General features: G+C 40.2%; 1 protein-coding gene across 1 annotated transcript; it reads right to left on the bottom strand.

The window, feature by feature from the left end:
* Window positions 1-10516: 10516 nt before the first annotated feature.
* cmlc1 (cardiac myosin light chain-1) lies at window positions 10517-11354 on the bottom strand. The gene has a single exon (XM_021606672.3). It carries the CDS (start codon window positions 11245-11247, stop codon window positions 10651-10653), a length of 597 nt encoding a protein of 198 aa, XP_021462347.2. The 5' UTR covers window positions 11248-11354; the 3' UTR covers window positions 10517-10650.
* Between the last annotated feature and the right edge of the window lie 1322 nt (window positions 11355-12676).

The following is a 12676-nucleotide window of genomic DNA, read 5'->3' on the forward strand; positions in this document are numbered from 1 at the left end:
TGAGAGAATAAAAATAAAAAAGTTCAAAAGTTTCAACATCTGAGTATTGCATTCACGGTAGCAGCCCATTTTACAACTGATGCTGTATCAAGAGGCAACTATAGATAATAATTTAGTAAAATAAGTTTTAACATTCTGTGGTACTGAGCTGAGCTGTACCAATCCACGCCACTCGTCAGTCAGTATGGCTCACTATTGAACAGCTTGCTGTAATTATTTTGCCCAACCCTCTTCATGGAGAGCTATCCTCCTAAAAGGTTTTCACTTCATTCCTTACCTAACCTACTTGTACACATTCAGTACAGAACGATCCACTGTACACAACCATCTTTTTAACCAATAAAAAAGCAGTTGGTCAAAGTCAATAACGTCACCCTCTCTACGTGAACAAATGTCCTGATAACAATGCCTCCATGCAGAGTCAAAGCTGTATTAGAGGAACTCTCAGTACCACTAATGATTAAGTTATGGGGGTGATTGATAGAAGTCATGGTTACCTGCAGGAAGTCCCCAGTGTGCTGGGCATAGAGTAGAGCCATGTACTTGGAACAGAGTGGACTCCTGTAGCTCCTATCTCTGTCAGCTAAGCAGTTAAACAACTTCCCCACCACATAAATCAAACTAAATCCAATCAAATGTTATTGGTCACATAAACTTATATAGTAGATGTTATTGTGCGTGTAGCAAAATGCTTGTGTTCCTAGCTCCAGTAGTTCACAACAATACACACAAATCTCAAAGTAAAATAATTAAGAAATATACATTTTAGGACGAGTAATGTCGGAGTGGCATTGACCAGAATACAGTATATACTGTACATATGAAATGAGTAAAACAGTATGTGTCACGGCTGATGTCCTCCTCTTCGTCTGAAGAGGAGGTGTAGCAGGGATCGGACCAAAATGCAGCGTGGTAAGTGTCCATAGTAGATTTTAATGAATAAACCGAAACAGTACAAAACAATAACCGAAACGTGAAAAACCGAAACAGTACCGTGTGGTGAAACAAACACAGACACGGAAACAATCACCCACAAAGTACCCACAGAATATGGCTGCCTAAATATGGTTCCCAATCAGAGACAACGATAGACAGCTGCCTCTAATTGAGAACCAATCTTGGCAACCATAGACATACAATATACCTAGAAAGGAAACAGCCCCATAAACAAACAACAACCCCTAGACAAGACAAAACACATACATCACCCATGTCACACCCTGACCTAACCAAAATAACAAGGAAAACAAAAATACTAAGGTCAGGGTGTGACAGTATGTAAACATTATTATAGTGACCAGTGTTTCATTATTAAAGTGACCAGTGATTCCATGTCTATGTACATAGGGCAGCAGCCTCTAAGGGTTGAGTAACCAGGAGGTAGCTGGCTAGTGACAGTGACTAAGTTCAGGAGAGGGTACTGGGTGGAGGTCGGCTAGTGATGGCCATTTAACAGTCTGATGACCTTGAGATAAAAGCTATTTTTCAGTCTTTCGGTCCCAGCTTTGATGCACCTGTACTGACCTTGCCTTCTGGATGATAGGCCGTGGCTCGGGTGGTTGATGTCCTTGATGATCTTTTTGACCTTCCTGTGACATTGGGTGTTGTAGGTGTCCTGGAAAGTGGGCCTTCATGGAAGAGGGATGGAGACAGAGATGGTTAGAGGTCATTCTCTTTTATTGTAACTGCACAAAAACTGCCAGAGTAAAAGTAATCAATTCTGTATTTCAAAAAGACTGTCTCTAGTAATTAGTTAGCGTTGTACAATATTCACTATTTAGTTCAGAGTTTGAGCTCTCTTGGCTCCCCCTCATCCCATCGCAATCAAGGGCCTCTTCCCCAAAGAGGGCCTTCCCTGTCTGTTCTCAATCTCACCCTGCCTCTCCCTCCTCCGCCACTCCCTCCCAGTCATGCTGGTTTTCCAAATCCTCCTCCTCTACTAACCCCTCGTTAACTTAGCTAGCTAGCTACAATACTCTTGGATAAACCAGAGATATTGGCAATGTTTAAATGTGGTTAAACATTAGCTAACGTTAGCTAACCAGCTAGTTAGGTTCCAAGCTAGCTGCTAGCTGACGCTAACCTAGCTTCCCTAATCAATAGCTTGCTTTAATAACAGAAGACTAAATAATAACCTACTTCAAATTCAATATTGAAATCATAGTTGATTAGTTGGTGTCGGGAATAATGATTTGCTCAAGGAGTGGAACATGCTGAGCCCAAGGATAAGGCAAACAACTTCTAAATTTAAAGGTTTAATTGACAAACAATTGACAGACATAATGAAGACCGACACTTTCCTCTGAGAGGTTTGTAGTAATCTGCTCATCCTTATCTCTGTTCGCTCACCAACTGCCTCCCTGGTCAAAACATAAGTCAACTTGCAAGGCCAGTGTGAACAATGGAGTAGACATCTCTAACACTTTAAAGTGCTTAGCTGAATTACAGCCATTGGCCTTAGCCCCAGGAATGTCACTTAGGGCATTAAATGCTGTTTTATGGTGACCCCACTTGCTGTTTTATGGTGACCACTACCCTCCACCTAATAAAGCATTTATAATGGATTAGTAAATAGTGTAGTCATAATTTATTAATCATTACTCCCACATTTGTAAATGTTAGTAACCTAGTTATTCACAAATGTATAAACATCAAGTATTTAATAATCATTCATCAATTAATTCATTACATTTTAAATATAGGTCCTTATAAACCATTTATGAATCATTAGTTAAATATTTTTTGCGTGGCCTCATCTAAAGTGTGGGCTATTTATACTTTCTAAATACTTTATAAGTGTTTTGAGTGACCAGTGCAGTTTCTCACAAAAAGATGGACATGCCATTGGCAGACAACATGACACCTAGAAGACATCCTTAAACAATAAGCACATAATACAGAGGATGTTTAAAGGTCCAATGCAGCTGTTTTTAATCTCAATATGAAATCATTTCAGGGTAACAGTTAATTGCCTTACTGTGATTGTTTTCAATTAAAATGGTCAAAAATAAACAAAAATAGCTTCTTAGCAAAGTGTAATTTCTCAAGTAAGAATTTAGCTAGGACTGTCTGTCAGTGGTCTGAGTGGGGAAGGGAAAACTGAAAATTAGCTGTTATTGGCAGAGAGGTTTGAAACTCTCTTTCTTATTTGTCCATTTACTAATTTACTGCATGGTGATGTCACTATGGAAGGCCAAAACTCCATCCTACCAAAACAGACAGAAATCTTTCAAACAGCTCTTACTGAGGGCATAATCACAATTTTCATAATTTCACAGTATTATTCCAACTTTATAGTGTGGAAATATACAATGAGATCCAAAAGTATTGGGACAGTGACACTTCTTTTGTTTTGCTCGGTTCTCCAGCACTTTGTATGATACAATGACTATGAGGTTAAGGTGTAGACTGTCAGCTTTAATTTGAGGATATTTCCATCCATATCGGGTGAACTGTCTGGAAATTACAGCACTTTTTGTACACAGTCCCCTCATTTAGAGAATCAAAAGTAATGGGAGGAATTCACTTATGTGTATTAAAGTAGTGAAAAGTTAAGTATTTAGTCCCATATTCATAGTATGCAATGACTACATCAAGCTTGGGACTACACATTTGTTGGATGCGTTTGCTGTTTGTGTTGGTTGTGTTTCAGATTATTTTGTGCCTATAACACATGAATGGTAAATAATGTATTGTCTCAATTTGGAGTCACTTTCATTGTAAATAAGAATAATTGTAAATAATGATGAGTGAGAAAGTTACAGATGCATAAATATCATACCTCCAAAAATGCTAACCTCCCCTGTTATAGTAATGGTGAGAGGTTAGCATCTCTTGGGGTATCACTTTTTGTGCATCTGTAACTTTCTCACTCATCATTATTCACAATTCATTCAGGATTAGCTGTAATCATGGTAGCATCCACATTAATGTAGAAATGTTTAGGAACATATTCTATTCTTATTTACGATATAAGTGATTCCAAAATGAGTCAATACATTATTCCAAACTAATTTTGCTCACTGGGTTACCTTGTGCATCCTGCAAAACTTATGAGTTAGGGCTTTACACCTCCTGCTATAATGTGGATAAAGAGTTACTTGTCAAACAGAACACATAGGATGTTCTTTAACCTCTTTGGGATAAGGGGCAGCAATGGACGGAATTAATCGGAAAAAAGGACCAATTGTGATGTTTATGGGACATATTGGAGTGCCAACAAAAGAAGCTCGTCAAAGGTAATGCATGTTTTATATTTTATTTCTACATTTTGTGTAGCGCCTGCAGGGTTGAAATATGCTACCCTCTTTGTTTACTATTGTGCTATCATCAGATAATAGCTTCTTATGCTTTCGCCGAAAAGCCTTTTTAAAATTTGACATGTTATCTTACATGTGTGATTTAATGAGTTTGATTTTTATATAATTTAAAAAATTTTGCCGCGCTGCATTTTCCCGTGTTTTTTGCCCAAGTGGGACGCAACCGTCCCCTATACCATAAGAAGGTAATGGAAGCCTATCAAATATTATCCTGTTAGAATCAGGAATTCCCCAGGGTAGCTGTTTAGGCCCCTTACTTTTTCAATTTTTACTAATTACATGCAACGGATTTTGAGCAAAGCCAGAGTTTCTATGTATGCGGATGACTCAACACTATACACGTCAACTACTACCGTGACTGAAATGACTGCAACACTCAACAAAGAGCTGCAGTTGGTTTCAAAGTGGGTGGCAAGGAATACTTTATTAGAGGTCGACCGATTATGATTTTTCAACACCTATACCGATACCGATTATTGGAGGACCAAAAAAAACCCGATACCGATTAATCAGCCGATTTTTCAAATGTATTTGTAATAATGACAATTACAACAATACTGAATGAACACTTATTTTAACTTAATATAATACATCAATAAAAATAAATTTTGCCTGAAATAAATAATGAAACATGTTCAATTTGGTTTAAATAATGCAAAAACAAAGTGTTGAAGAAGAAAGTAAAAGTGCAATATGTGCCATGTAATAAAGCTAACGTTTAAGTTCCTTGCTCAGAACATGAGAACATATGAAAGTTGGTGGTCCATTTTATTTATTTATTTATTTTAATTTTATTTATTTTACCTTTATTTAACCAGGGAGACAAGTTGAGAACAAGTTCTCATTTACAATTGCGACTTGGCCAAGATTTAAACATAAGACTTCAATATTCCAAGGTAAGAGGTTTTAGGTTGTAGTTAATATAGTATTTATAGGACTATTTATCTCTATACCATTTGTATTTCATATACCTTTGACTATTGTATGTTCTTAAAGGCACTTTAGTATTACCAGTGTAACAGTATAGCTTCCGTCCCTCTCCTCGCCCCTACCTGGGCTCGAACCAGGAACACATCGACAACAGCCACCCTCGAAGCAGCGTTACCCATGCAGAGCAAGGGGAACAACTACTCCAAGTCTCAGAGCGAGTGACGTGTGAAACGGTATTAGCGCGCACCCCGCTAACTAGCTAGCCATTTCACATCAGTTACACTAGCCTAATCTCGGGAATTGATAGGCTTGAAGTCATAAACAGCTCAATGCTTGAAGCATTGCAAAGAGCTGCTGGCAAAACGCATGAAAGTGCTGATTGAATGAATGCTTACGAGCCTGCTGCTGCCTACCATCGCTCAGTCAGACTGCTCTATCAAATATCAAATCATGGACTTAATTATAACATGACACACAGAAATACGAGCCTTTGGTCAATAATATGAATCCGGAAACTATCATTTCGAAAACAAAACGTTTATTATTTCAGTGAAATACGGAACCGTTCGGTATTTTATTTAACGGGTGGCATCCCTAAGTCTAAATATTCCTGTTACATTGTACAACCTTCAGTTTTATGTCATAACTACGTAAAATTCTGGCAAATTAGTTCGCAATGAGCCAGGCTGCCCAAACTGTTGCATATACCCTGACTCTACATGCAATGAACGCAAGAGAAGTGACACAATTTTACCTGGTTAATATTGCCTGCGAAACTGGATTTTTTTTAGCTAAATATGCAAGTTTAAAAATATATACTTCTGTGTATTGATTTTAAGAAAAGCATGGGTGTTTATGGTTAGGTACAGTTGTGCAACGATTGTGCTTTTTTCGCAAATGCGCTTTTGTTAAATCATCCCCCTGCGTTGCATCGATTATATGCAACACAGGACACCCTAGATAAACTAGTAATATCATCAACCATGTGTAGTTAACTAGTGATTATGATTGATTGATTGATTGTTTTTTATAAGATAAGTTTAATGCTAGCTAGCAACTTACCTTGGCTACTGCATTCACGTAACAGGCAGGCTCCTCGTGGAGTGCAATGTGAGGCAGGTGTTTAGACCGTTGGACTAGTTAACTGTAAGGTTGCAAGATTGAATCCCGGAGCTGACAAGGTAAAAATGTGTCGTTCTGCCCCTGAACAAGGCAGTTATCTCACCGTTCCTAGGCTGTCATTGAAAATAAGAATGTTAAATAAAGGTTTAAAACAAAAAAACTAAAATCGGCCAAATTGGTGTCCAAAAATACCGATTTCCGATTGTATTGAAAACTTGAAATCGGCCCTAATTAATCGGCCATTCCGATTAATCGGCCGACCTCTACCCTAAATATTTCTGAAAACTAAAAGCACTGTATTTGGAACAAAACACTCACTAAACCCTAAACCTCAACCAAATCTTGTAATAACTCATGTGGAAATTGAGTGAGTTGAGATGACTAAACTGCTTAGAGTAACACTAGATTGTAAAATGTCATGGTCAAAACATATTGATGCAATGAAAATTGCAATTGGCTCAGAACAGGGCAGCACGGCTGGCCCTTGGATGTACACAGAGAGCTAATATTTATAATGTCAATCTCTCCTGGTGGAAAGTGGAGGAGATACCTACTTCATCACTACTCCTTATTCATGAGAGGAATTGACATGTTAAATGCACCGAGTTGTCTGTCTAAACTAGTGGCACACATCTCGGATACTCATGCATACCCCACAAGACATGCCACAAGAGCTCTCTTCACAGTCTCCACACACACACACACACACACACACACACACACACACACACACACACACACACACACACACACACACACACACACACACACACACACACACACACACACACACACACACACACACACACACACACACACAGATTTAGTACTGTAGATATGTGGTGGTGGAGTTGGGGCTTGAGGGCACACAGTGTGTTGTGAAATCTGTGAAGGTATTGTAACATTTTAAACTGCCTTAATTTTGCTGGACCCCATGAAGAGTAACTATTGCTTTGGCATAAACTAATGGGGATCCATAGTAAATACAAATACAAATACAAATTGAGATGGTTTGGGATGAGTTGGACCTACAGAGTGAAGGAAAAGCAGCCAACAAGTACTCAGCATATGTGGGAACTCCTTCAAGACTGCTGGAAAAGCATTCCTCATGAAGCTGGTTGAGAGAATGCCAAGAGAATGCAAAGCTGTCATCAAGGCAAAGGGTGACTACTCTGAAGAATCTAAAATGTTAAATATATTTAGATTTGTTTAACAGTTCTTTGGTTTACTACATGATTCCGTATGTGTTATTTCATAGTTTTGATGTCTTCACTGTTATTCTACAATGTAGAGAATAGTAAAAAATAAAGAAAAACCCTGGAATGGTTTGTTGTGTCCAAACTTTTGACTGGTACTGTAAGTATTCAGAGGGCATGTTGTCCGGACCTCTGGCAGTCTCTATGGGGGTACCACAGGGTTCAATTCTCGGGCCGACTCTTTTCTCTGTATATATCAATGATGTCGCTCTTGCTGCGGGCGATTCCCTGATCCACCTCTACGCAGACGACACCATTCTGTACACTTCTGGCCCTTCCTTGGACACTGTGCTAACTAACCTCCAAACGAGCTTCAATGCCATACAACACTCCTTCCGTGGCCTCCAACTGCTCTTAAACGCTAGTAAAACCAAATGCATGCTTTTCAACCATTCGCTGCCCGCACCCGCCCGCCCTACTAGCATCACCACCCTGGATGGTTCCGACCTGGAATATGTGGACAATTATAAATACCTAGGTGTCTGGCTAGACTGTAAACTCTCCTTCCTGACTACAATCCAAAATCAAATCTAGAATCGGCTTTCTTTTTCGCAACAAAGCCTCCTTCACTCACGTCGCCAAACTTACCCTAGTAAAACTGACTATCCTACCGATCCTCGACTTCGGCGATGTCATCTACAAAATAGCTTCCAACACTCTACTCAGCAAACTGTATGCAGTCTATCACAGTGTCATCCGTTTTGTTACCAAATCACCTTATACCACCCACCACTGCGACCTGTATGCTCTAGTCGGCTGGCACTCGCTACATATTCGTCGCCAGACCCACTGGCTCCAGGTCATCTATAAGTCTATGCTAGGTAAAGCTCCGCCTTATCTCAGTTCACTGGTCACGATAACAACACCCACCCGTAGCACACGTTCCAGCAGGTATATCTCACTGATCATCCCCAAAACCAACACCTCATTTGGCCCCCTTTCCCTCCAGTTCTCTGCTGCCAGTGACTGAAACTAATTCCAAAAATCACTGAAGTTGGAAACTTTCATTTCCCTCACCAACTTTAAACATCAACTATCCGGGCAGCTAACCGATCACTGCAGCAGTACATAGTCCATCTGTAAATAGCCCACCCAATCTACCTACCTCATCCCTATACTGTTTTATTTTATTTACATTTCTGCTCTTTTGCACACCAGTATCTCTACTTGCACATCATCATCCATTATTCGCTCCTATGGCCTATTTATTGCCTACCTCCTCATGCCTTTTGCACACACTGTATATAGACTTTCTTTTTTTCTACTGTGTCATTGATTTACAAAAATAATAAATTCACACCCCTGAGTCAAAACATACTAGAATCACCTTTGGCAGTAATTACAGCTGTGAGTCTTTATGGGTAAGTCTCTAAGAGCTTTGCACACCTGGATTGTACAATATTTGCACTTAAAAAAAAAAAAATTCTTCATCAACTCTGTCAAGTTGGTTGTTGATCATTGCTAGAAAGCCATTTTCAAGCTTTGTCATCGATTTTCAAGACGATTTAAGTCAAAACCATAACTAGGCCACTCAGGAACATTCAATGTCACAAGCAACTCCAGTGTATATTTGGCCTTGTGTTTTAGGTTACTGTCTTGCTGAACAGAGAATGTGTCTCCAAGTGTCTGTTGGAAAGCAGACTGAACCAGGTCTTCCTCTAGGATGTTGGTTGTGCTTAGCTCTTTTCTGTTTTATTTATCCTAAAACAACTCCTTAGACCTTGCCGATGACAAGCATACCCATAACATCACCACGCTTGAAAATATTCTTGAAAATATAAAGAGTGGTATATACAATATTGTATTCAGGACATAAAGTTAATTTCGTTACCACATTTTTCCAATTTTACATTAGTGCCCTATTGCAAGAATGCATGTTTAGGAATATTTTTATTCTGTACATGCTTCCTTCTAACAATAGGTGCCCTTCTTTGCGAGGCATTGGAAACCTCCCTGGTCTTTGTGGTGGAATCTGTGGTTGAAATGTATTGCTCGACTGAGGGACCTTACAGATATTGTATGTGTGGGGTACAGAGATGGGGTAGTCAGTTAAAAATCATGTTAATTAACACTATTATTGCACACAGTGAGTGAGTCCATGCAACGTATCATGGGATATGTTAAGCAAACTTTACTCCTGAACTTATTTAGGCTTGCCACAAGTCTTCTTGACTCAAGACATTTCAAAAAACATAATTCCACTTTGACATTATGGGGTTTTGTGTTTAGGACAGTGACCAAAAAAATATCTAAACGTGATAAATGTTATATTCAGGCTCTAAATCAAAAACATGTGGAAAAAGTCAAGGGGCGTGAATACTTTCTGAAGGCACTGTATATTCAGAAACTGTGCCTGGGATTCAATGAATTTCAATCTGACACGCGCTGTACAGCGCTTGACATGAAAAGGTCATGAATGCAATCTCAGCGAACGTGGGGACCTTGGCTTCAAGAAGGCGCATTGTCGACAGTGCCCTACAACATGCCTCAGATTGAATCCTGGCCTATGATCTATTGTGACTTTTTCAAAAATATAGCAAATCCTAGACCTTGTTGTGACATGTGGGGTATCAATCAGTCTGGAGCTCTGGAAAGCAGCTGGTGTGTGATCTGTCCCTGTAGGAAGCCTGTGATTTACTCACAAACCCAACTCTCACACTTACTAATTGATGTCATGTACTGTATTTATACAAAGTCCGTATTGAGACTTATTTGGTTTTGAATCAGACACTAAATGGGTTTCAACAGCTTGTCTTTACCGGAGAGACATTTTGACAGTATTTCTCAGCAGTGACCGTATTTCCCCAAACCTAGCCAACTTTGGAGGCTTATATCTACTGCTGCTGTTGCTTTTTAAACAGTATTTCTCAAAAAATGACTGAACACACCTAGAATGATGGGCATTTATTTAGGAATCAACATTGTTCAGCATACAGACAGAAAGGGCAATATATGTTCCATTCTGTCCTTTGAGCCAGGCAATGTTAAAGTAGAATTTGTAATGTGACTCAAGAAAGAGCAGCTCACGTAGAGAGGATGTGTTTGACAAATTCGGTGTAATTGATATGGCCACTTGAGTCCTCTTGTCCGATCATGAGTTGGTCCACTTCGCTCTCCATCAGCTTCTCCCCAAGGGTAGCCAAAACGTGCCTGAGCTCGGCCCCCATCACCGTGCCATTCCCCTCTTTGTCGAAGACTCTCAGACCCTCCACAAAGTCCTCAAAGGTCCCTGTCTCCTTGGTTCGGGAGATATGCTGCAGCATGGGCAGGAAAGTCTCAAAGTCCACCAGCTTGGAATTCATCTCCTCAGCCTTGGGCTTGCCCAGCAGCTTCAGCACATCAGTGTTGGTGGGGTTATGACCCAAGGCCCGCATTAGGTCTCCGCACTGGGCGTACCTGATCTTCATCTCGCCCGTCGGTGTTTCATCGAACAAGGTGAACGCCTCCTTGAACTCCTCAATCTGGTCCAGCGTGAAATCTAGAATGATACTCTTGAGGTCCACCTCAGGCTCCTTGGGAGGCTCAGGCACAGGGGCCTTTGCTGGCTCTGCCTTGGCCTCTGCTTTGGGCTCTGGTTTCTTAGGCTCTACTTTCTTGGGTTCCACTTTTTTCGGGGCCATGTTGCCAGTATACCTACTGCCACGTCAATGTGTGCGGATGTGAGGAGAGAACGAGCGAGTGATACAGGGCACACTGTGCAAGCCTCTAGAGCTTTTATACTGTTCTTAGTGCGTATAAGATAAGGGTTATCTAAACCAGTACACTGACGCCTATAAAAGGAATAAACTTTAAATAGAACCACTTACCGTTCACTTCACAATGGAACTTTTCCAGCAGCTGTCAAGATAGAGAGATTTATTACACGAGACAGAAATGTTCCTTCTGCTTTTTATCCAACCCACTGACACACACACACACACACACACACACACACACACACACACACACACACACACACACACACACACACACACACACACACACACACACACACACACACACACACACACACACACAAGGTTGGAGAGCCAGTCAAGCCATCGACAATTCTACACATTGGGGTTCAATTAGGATTTTGGAGGTTGGCTCTACCCTAATTTCCAAAATGACACCTTAGTTCAACTGCTCACTCAACATTGACTTGATTTTCAAAGGTACAGTGCATAAAACATTTCATACTAAAAGTATTTTGAGAACAGTATTTTGACCACATATTAAACCATTCAATATTTCCTTCATGGTCCTTCAAACCTGCTAGTGCAATTTTTTTCCAAGGTTAAAATTAATTGACAGTAATTACACATAAAAAAAGGGTCACACTTTAAACAAGGTATATCCAATAACGCTTAATAAAGCCCTTATAAGCCCTTTTAAGGCCACCAATAATGCGTCACAAATTATTTAGAAGCTAATGTCTACCATACCATCCTCACGTCTTTTGCTTTGTCATATGTGGCATAAGCCTTATCCCTTAGCCCTTTTATATAGTTCAACATCTGCTTGTAAATGCTTCAGGCCTTATGAAGGGCTTATGATGCCTTCATAAGGTATCATTTGCTTACTGTGACCACAAAAAAAAGAAAATATATCTTGTGCATAAGCACTTGACCACCAAAACTCAATTGGTTTCAGGCTGAGAAGTGAGAAGATAGGGCAGGAATGAGGCAAGCGATATCCCAGGAGCAAGAGTGGCTTTGAGCCGTTGAGAGAGAGAGAAAGAGAGAGAGAGCAAGAGAGAGAGAAAGAGAGAGAGAGAGAGAGAGAGAGAGAGAGAGAGAGAGAGAGAGAGAGAGAGAGAGAGAGAGAGAGGCCTACTGGGTGTCTGGCATACATCTCTGTTGATGGAGCTGCTATTTCGGTGATATGAGCTCAGCTCGTAAAGGACTGATAGGAACCATCCACATTCCAGACGATCCCCGTATTGTCAGCCTCGATCAATTCCCTTTTCTAAACACTTGAAAGCCCATCTCAATCAAATGTGAGTCTCCCTAATAACAGGTATTGAAATAAAGAGGCGTATCACAGTATATGGCCCCTGGGGGCCACCTT

The sequence above is a fragment of the Oncorhynchus mykiss genome, chromosome 6, assembly GCF_057628025.1.
Source record: "Oncorhynchus mykiss isolate SJ-2025 chromosome 6, ASM5762802v1, whole genome shotgun sequence".
In the NCBI taxonomy this organism is placed as follows: domain Eukaryota; kingdom Metazoa; phylum Chordata; class Actinopteri; order Salmoniformes; family Salmonidae; genus Oncorhynchus; species Oncorhynchus mykiss.

Excerpts from the sequence above, each read along its gene's own strand:
- cmlc1 (XM_021606672.3), bottom strand. The coding sequence starts at position 11,247 with ATGGCCCCGAAAAAAGTGGAACCCAAGAAAGTAGAGCCTAAGAAACCA.